The 7,661-nt window shown below is 42.0% G+C and overlaps 2 protein-coding genes across 3 annotated transcripts; one reads left to right on the top strand and one right to left on the bottom strand.

Moving 5' to 3' along the window:
* The first annotated feature begins 52 nt into the window (after nucleotides 1–52).
* On the top strand, nucleotides 53–6,074 carry LOC110979407 (vacuolar-sorting protein SNF8-like). 2 transcript variants are annotated; one of them, XM_022235173.2, is made up of 6 exons: nucleotides 53–199; nucleotides 1,607–1,796; nucleotides 2,489–2,672; nucleotides 3,057–3,201; nucleotides 4,108–4,182; nucleotides 4,852–6,074. In XM_022235173.2, the coding sequence occupies exons 1-6, from the start codon at nucleotides 149–151 to the stop codon at nucleotides 4,945–4,947; spliced, it is 741 nt and encodes a 246-aa protein (XP_022090865.1). In that variant the 5' UTR covers nucleotides 53–148; the 3' UTR covers nucleotides 4,948–6,074. The 2 variants fall into 2 exon arrangements, with proteins under 2 accessions (XP_022090865.1, XP_022090867.1); XM_022235175.2 differs by lacking the exon at nucleotides 53–199 and adding an exon at nucleotides 301–434.
* Nucleotides 2,886–7,631, bottom strand: LOC110979408 (uncharacterized). Its single transcript, XM_022235176.2, has 3 exons — nucleotides 7,379–7,631; nucleotides 6,417–6,734; nucleotides 2,886–3,520 (listed from the first exon to the last, which is right to left on the bottom strand). Exons 1-2 carry the CDS (start codon nucleotides 7,529–7,531, stop codon nucleotides 6,417–6,419), a joined length of 471 nt encoding a protein of 156 aa, XP_022090868.2. The 5' UTR covers nucleotides 7,532–7,631; the 3' UTR covers nucleotides 2,886–3,520.
* Between the last annotated feature and the right edge of the window lie 30 nt (nucleotides 7,632–7,661).

The following is a 7,661-nucleotide window of genomic DNA, read 5'->3' as shown; positions in this document are numbered from 1 at the left end:
CATACAGACTGGCGCTCCCAGCATTTGGTCTAGTTCCCAGTTTGGCAGATTGTCTGTTGCCATGCCTAACGTTAACGTCTGAGTATAGGGGGACGTCTACTCCTACTTTTTCAGAAACTCTTTATTTATTTAGGCCTGCATATCCAAGATGAGGCGAGCTAAAGGCATTGGCGCTATAAACAAACAGAAATTGGCGCAGGTAACGTTGTCCATGTATGCCTATGTACCCTAGTCTGCTAGTGCTTCTCCATTTACTCGTGCGTGTGGGTTATGTTAACGTCGTTCATGTACATTGTACGTCCGTGCATATCTGTGTTGTCGGTCATGGTCGTGGGGATTGCAAATTTAGGGACCCCATGCATGATCAACTACTGAACTACTCACTAGGACCTTTATTTCGCCACTTACTGCGAAAACTAATTTGACTTGTGTCAGTGAGTAGCTAAATTAATTAGGGACCTGGCGACTGTATGTCAGGGACGTTAGTCTTGGCCTACCCGCAGACATGTCAGAGCTGCGGGGTTTGTTGTCGTACCATGGGCAACTCATACATTGGACAGCTCGTACCTTGGGCAACTCACACCTCCAGTTAAGTCCACTTGTACCTTCTTGTTATCATTTGTAACTTTCTTGCTCATCCTTTTCAGCATGTTTAAGATCAGATGTGACAAACATATCAAGAAAAATCTTCATTAATCTCCCGGAGAGATCTCGAGCACCAGCATGATTTTCTGCAAAATGCCTGCCATGGGCATTTGTGCCGTCAGTTTACGTGATGTATGTTGAACAACCTGATCTTTTACCAACTTGACTTCCTTGTTCACATTCCTTTTGGGTGGGGGGAGGACTTCAGGTCCTACTAAACTCTTAATTCTGTTTTTTAAGGGGGCACTTAAATTTCTTTTCGCCCTGGGAATGCAACGACCATTGGACGCATTGACCAGGGTCAGTTGCCTGATCGCGCATGCACATCTTTGACGTGTCTCACATTAATGTCACCCCATTGGCATGTAAGGAAGGCAGTGTAGCCAAAACAGCAAATCAGGTGACGAACACATGACTAAGAAATCAAATTATTGTTCAAGTTAATTACAATAATATATGCTCTGAGCAAGCTCTGATTTCTGTGAAGGTACGAGTTGTCTCATACGCAAAGGTATGAGTTGTCTTTACTGGAGGTACGAGTTGTCAAAGGTGCAACTCGGGAAAGGTATGAGTTGGTACAGTTACGTTGAGTTGATGGTACGAGTTGTCCAAGGTACGAGTTGACCCGTTCCCATACGGACAACACTAATTTTGCCTTAAAATGTTCCAACAGCCATTAGAAAGTGATAACATGTCCTGAAAAGTGAAATTTAGCTGGGAAAATTTCCAAACATTTACTTAGAAAGCACTTCTTTTTTTTCAGGCAAGTCTTATGGGTTTGTGCACAGAGGCTTTGACCTTTGTCCGTATATGAAATTCTTTCCCATTATCCTGACTTCAGTGGCTGACTTCTGTTCATATTGGCTGCACCATTTTAAGGGAGGATTATCTTGCTGTCATAGCACGTGTATACCGTTGTTGAAGTCTTTCCCTTTTTTTAATCAACTTCTCATGTAACCAGGCCAAGTACAAGGACAAGGGTAGTGAGATAGCAGAGGACCAGCTTAGCCAGATGTCCAAGATGCTGGAGGCCTTCCGCACCAACCTGGAGGAGTTTGCCACTAGCCACAAGAACGACATCCGCCGCAACCCGGAGTTCCGAATGCAGTTCCAGGAGATGTGTGCCACAATCGGGGTAGACCCACTGGCTTGTGAGTGGCCATAAATCGACACAATTTGGATGAATGCATTACTATGTCGTGTTGGTCAAAAAGCGTATCATTTTTCTGTCATCTGTTTTTGTACAAATGATATGCATTTGGTAGGAGGTTAGGGTACACTTTAAAAAAAAGTTAAATGACTGTGATAATGCACAGCACAGGAACCATAAGCTTTCCTTTCTTGCTTGTTATCTCTACAATGGGAGAGAAGGGGGCCAAACAGGTGTACTCTTTAGATGATTGTAAAAATAAAGAACAAAACTTAATTAAGTGCAATTTAGTGAAAACAGAAACAAATGCCCAATTTTAATGCTGTACTTTGAAGTCTCTCTCCAATTTAGAAATTGTGCCAAGGTAAAAGTAGCCTTGGCCAGGGCCATTTTATTTTTTTCACATGTGCGATGTATCTCTTGAGTCAGTCCTATGTGCTTGTTCTCAAATTTTTGCTGGCCCTACTTATGTGCACATGCATGCACTTACCAAGAATTAATACTGTGTGTCAGGCCTTTGGGACAAGTAAACCAAGCTGACCAGAACAGGTATGGCACTGTGGCCACAACATCAAGACAGCCTCTGTCATAGCTGTGCATAACCTTGATGAAATGATATCATGTTTTGTCAGTCGGGTGCAATTGACTCGATAGCGTTGTGACATGTACATTCCTTGGAACGATTTCCTTCAGCTGGCAAAGGTTTCTGGTCTGAAATGTTGGGGGTGGGCGATTTCTACTACGAGCTGGGCGTGCAGATTATCGAGGTGTGCCTGGCGACACAGCATCGCAACGGGGGCTTGCTGAGCCTGGAGGAACTATTGAAGAAAGTGAGGGCCACGCGGGGGCGATCAAAACAGGCACAGGATGTCAGTTTGTAAGTGCAGAGGGTATAGAAAAAAACTACACCTTCAGTGGAACGGGTTGATAAGGACATGCTTGCATGACTTGGTTATTTACTACAGAAGTGGCAAAGTTCACTTCTCACTAGCGGCCTTAGTCTGAAACAGCCCCAGCATCTCTTGCAAAATATAGAAATATGCATGTTTCAGTTATGCATCAATTCACATAACAACAGTGGTAGCCAAAATGCGTGTTGAATCCTACAGAATTTAATCGGGAAATGTAATCAAATCCTTGACAGCATTTTCTCATTAAGGAGATCGGGGTCTGTGGCAATGTTTCGTTACCTCAACAGTACTCCCTAAATCTCACAAATAGTCTGTAGTTTTAGCATTGAACTTTTTTGACTTCTGGACAGAGATGACCTGATGAGAGCCATTAAGAAGTTGCGAGTTCTCGGCAATGGGTTTGCCCTGCACAAACTTCAAGATGGCCGCTACATCGTCCAGTCTGTCCCCGCAGAACTCAACATGGACCACACAAGTGTACTGAATCTAGCAGAGGTATTACGTCATTAAACATTTCATAACTACCTCCTGGTTAAACACGGCAAAGTTACCACATTGATGGTTCAACAGCATTTACTCAACAAATTATTTAGTAATATTCGTAGTATTATGAAATTATATTAGATAAAAAGTACTTTAGAAAGGATTTTAACTGAAAGAGAATTTCACTCAGTGCTCTCATAGAGCCTGTGAGAATTAAACTTCATGGCCTTGCTGGATGGCGCTTTTATCGAGCCTGCTCCGTCCCACTTATTAATCCAGCAGTCTGCGTCCACTTGCTGTCAACGTTATCCTCTGTCGTCTGCATTTAGGTCTGAGCATGCAAAAGAAAACACATGTGAAATAACGCAAATAAACTGTTCTTTGAGATTGCCTTGCATTTGATGCTGTTGCTTGACACGTGACCTGTCACCGCAAAATGAACTGAAAGTCGGAATTTTCAAAAACTGAGATGTTGGTATTTTTGAATTCAGCAGAAAGAGAGCTTTCCTATGATATGTACATGGAACACTTAGGGTAAAAGTAAAAGGTAACAATCTGGCATTATTCTGGCAGCTTTGCGTCTTTGTTCCCGACATTGTTTCAACATTTCAGACCAGGCACGAATAATACTATTGTCAAAATTGCTGAGAAAATGACATTTTCAAGTATGTGATTCTGCGAAATATTTGGAATTAGATAGAAGACAGGTTAGTCTTTCCAATGATTACAAAACCCAAAAATTGACCTCGACTTCAATATGACTTTGAACCCTGAAAATAGGAAAGCGTGGGATGCAACTTTACTCTCATTTTGTCGTGACACGTCACAAATATGTCTGTGTTTTACAGTGGGTTGGGAAAAGTAACAGGCGTAATCCACTCCACGCCTATGGTTTGTATTTTTTGTGGTATTTTGTAGGGCACAGGTTACACATCTTTCACCAAGTTAAAAGAGCAGTTGAAATGGGATGAGGACAGAGCACATCTTGTTATGGTGAGTCGGAGAAGCCAACAAATGGCATGCGTCAAAGTAATTGACCTGTTTAGTAGAATCATGTCAACGCAGCTTGGGAAATATTGTCCAGTTACATGATTTATGTAAAAAGGACGTTAGATGCACAAAATCAGAGACAAAGCCTGATGTACAAAATTCCATAGGATTGTCAAAGGGCCATGGCTAATGCACAAATGGTGATTGGTCATTTTAGTGGGCATCACACTACAGGGTTATAACACAATGCATCACAATGTGAGACTGAATCCAAAGGACCTGGCTGTGGCTATGTTATCCTACGAAAAGCATTGGTTAGAAGCTGCAGCCACTCTCCCTTGAGTCGTGTGTTAGTCCTAGCCACAGCCAGTTGATTCAGACATGGCTTGGGTCTGCAGTGCCAGAACTGAATTTAAAAAAAGCAGAAAAAAATCTTAGAATTTCTCAGATTAACGCTTAATGTTGATAAATTGTTTAAGGCTTCAAATGCATTTGTTGGGTGGTTTCCTGACCAACCAGCGCACTCCGTTTGTAACAATTAAGTAATTTTGTTACAAAGATCCAATTTTGGTATTTAGAAAATTTGTTTCTAATAGACTTTGTTTTCATATTAAGGTCGCTTGTGTTTTAGGCAAAATCAATTTCAGGATTTTGTAAATTTTGTTTTGGCAGGACCGTATGGTGCAGGAAGGGCTGGTGTGGGTAGACGACCAGAACAGAGGAGAGCGTTTATACTGGTTCCCGGGTCTCTTTCCCGACACAACATGATGCATTCAAGAATTCCAAGGGGCGCCGTACTACTGAAAAGTGGAATGGGCATTGTACAGTACTGCATTAGAAGTCCGTTTAAACACTTGGATAAAACAGAAACCTTGTATCCAAGGCACCATTGATTGCCTTGAAAGTTCTGGGGTTCCACCAGTTTTGGATAGTTTCAGGAGACATTGACCGTTTGGTTAGAGAAACTGGTACTTGTTTTCCACAGTGATTCAAGGGAACATGTCATATGACCACATTAAACTATACCTCGCACCAGATGGTCACAATAACCACAGATTGCCACAAGAGAAGTGAACTAAAGGACTACGGATATAGGCTCACCTTGTACAACATTGATCACATGAATTCAGATCACGTTGGCATTTTCTGAGGAAACCGTGTAAATGTGCCAAAATCCTACACAAAACTTTTCATTTTGGACATTGAGACCAGTAATTCTGTAAAGGCAGATGGACCTTACAGTCTTGTATCCCTGAAAAAAGTAAACAGCCTTGGTGTAGATTTTGTTGAATCAAGAGTGGTCATGTTCAGCGTAATAGTGGCAGATTTCGGAACATCTGTGAGGTACAAGCTTCATATTTGAGGTGCCCGGAGTTCCAATCTTGAGGCATAAGGAATGGTCCAGTTACATTTATTTTTATTAAAAGCTGGTCATACAAAAGCATTTAGAAGTAACCGGTTTGAGGGAATTGTCATCAGAGTATAGGCCATCTGAGAGCTGGAAGCAAAAGAGGAAACTGGTGCGGCCAAAATTTATGAAGTAAGCACAAATTACCAAGAGTTTCCAGTAGACTGGAAGTAAAGTTACCTGTTGGAAGTGTGCTCATGAATTTCTTGGCAGTTAACATGTCCTGAGCACTTTAGAAATTGGAAACTATAATAACTTAAATAGACTGGTTTTTGCTTGGAATCGTACCTAATCTTCAAGGTATCAAATATCGCAGTCCCTTCTTTAGAACCCAAACCTGTACCTATATTGTCCATTTTCCCCTTTTCCAAAAAGGACCGTGTTTAAGGTTCCTTATAACTATCAAGGAACTACCTTTTAAAAGGATAATTATATACTGTATCATTGTGTAAATAAATAAAGTCATAATAGTCTTGTGGCACTTTAATTGTTAGTAGTTGATCTTTCATTTGTGTGGAATAGCATCACAGAGTACGTGCTGGTAAGGAAAGAGTTCGATATACAGATACTTGGTGTCTCTGTGCACAAACCTATGCGAGTCTTGCCTGAAAAAAAACTAGTGCTTTCTAAGTAAATGTTTGGGAATTACTGGTACATTTCACTTTCTAACAGCTGTTATAACATTTTAAAGGAAACCCAGTGTTGTCCGTATATGGAACTCTTTGCATTGGTAAATGAAGAATTATATCAGGATGTGTATTAACTAGGCTGAAGTATTCAAAGTGTAATTGTTGGGACTATTATACTCAAAATGACTCTAAATCCCTACCTAGTGCGATCTCGGTGACTTGGGTGATCCGATCGGTGATTTTGTGGATCTCATAGGCGAGGTGGGTGACCATAAAGATAACCCCGGCCCGCTTTCATCAGCAGCCAGATCACCGGACGAGGAGGATACACCGCCGGGCAACATCCCTCCATTACCGGCCTCCTGGATCAGTTTAATCCGGTCTCTCAGTAGACCAATCAGCTCCATCAAATCCTCACAGCTGCGCAGCTTACTTTCAGATGCGGCTAGTAGGCGCTCCAGGTGTTCCAGCCTGGCGTCCGTCTCCGTCTGTCTTAGCACAAGATGATGGAGTTGTCGCTTTAGAGACGATCATAATTGCATTTTAGTACAGACAATTTTTTAAAAGAATGAGTCAAAATGTTACATTATGTTCGTGTGAGTAGCAGGCTCAATCCATCCAGCTTAATGTAGCAGGTCACTGTTGGGCCATGTCGTTCTAAGCACTGAAGTAGAAATTCCTGAATAGGTTGACGGAAACCCAATAAAAAACAATGAATTCTTCGCCATTAGTACTTCTGATTTTTTATTTTTGTACATTTTTTATTTGTTTTGTGCGACCTTACCACACTATTACCTTTAGGTGTAAAAAGACCAGTACGTGACCACGTAAATTACTGACTTCATTCCGCACCAAAGAATCGAGGACTGGACTGGTAGACGGAAAATGAGGCCAGGTAGAACGACGTGCGGCATATGCATATTATGCGCAGGACGCATAGGCCTTAAGTACTTCCTGTACACTTTCTGAGCATCATGCATATAACGCACGTCGTTCTACGTCGTCTCCTTTTCTGTCTACCGACTGGAATGAGGAGCACTTACTTTGAAAAGGAACTTTCAGGTGTGTGCGCCCTTCTATTACCTTTGTGAGAAAAAAATATATATCGACAATCAACCTACAAGAGGAAGTGCAAACACAAAACCTCCAATGGCGTGTTTACCTCCAGAGTGTCCAGGCAACTATTAGATGCCGCCCCTCCCACGATCTCTGTGGGCTGATCAGAAATGCCGTTGCAAACTTTTCCAGGAATATTCATGTCTTTGGGGGCACAAGGCTCGCCATCTTCAGCCGATTGAAACTGCTCGCCGTCCATTTTTCTCCGGTCAGCTTGGTGCGTGGTGAAAGATTGAAACCGCCTCCGACTTGCGATACAGTGCAAGAACAGCTCGAAGAGGATTAGTTGTGACGCAATAGCTACAGGTGCATGCAAGCTTCAAGCATCA

This window comes from Acanthaster planci, linkage group LG17 (genome assembly GCF_054643075.1).
Source record: "Acanthaster planci isolate LZ-2023a linkage group LG17, COTS_SCS, whole genome shotgun sequence".
NCBI lineage: Eukaryota > Metazoa > Echinodermata > Asteroidea > Valvatida > Acanthasteridae > Acanthaster > Acanthaster planci.
This window is presented reverse-complemented; position numbering and strand designations above follow the sequence as displayed.

What these genes read in the sequence shown, in the direction of transcription:
- LOC110979407 (XM_022235173.2), top strand. Translation starts at nt 149, where the DNA reads ATGAGGCGAGCTAAAGGCATTGGCGCTATAAACAAACAGAAATTGGCG. An exon ending in CGGGGTAGACCCACTGGCTT is followed by an intron (nt 1,797 to 2,488) that starts GTGAGTGGCCAT and finishes GATTTCCTTCAG; the next exon opens with CTGGCAAAGGTTTCTGGTCT. An exon ending in CAGGCACAGGATGTCAGTTT is followed by an intron (nt 2,673 to 3,056) that starts GTAAGTGCAGAG and finishes ACTTCTGGACAG; the next exon opens with AGATGACCTGATGAGAGCCA.
- LOC110979408 (XM_022235176.2), bottom strand. Translation starts at nt 7,531, where the DNA reads ATGGACGGCGAGCAGTTTCAATCGGCTGAAGATGGCGAGCCTTGTGCC. An exon ending in GTTGCCTGGACACTCTGGAG is followed by an intron (nt 6,735 to 7,378) that starts GTAAACACGCCA and finishes TCGTCTCTAAAG; the next exon opens with CGACAACTCCATCATCTTGT.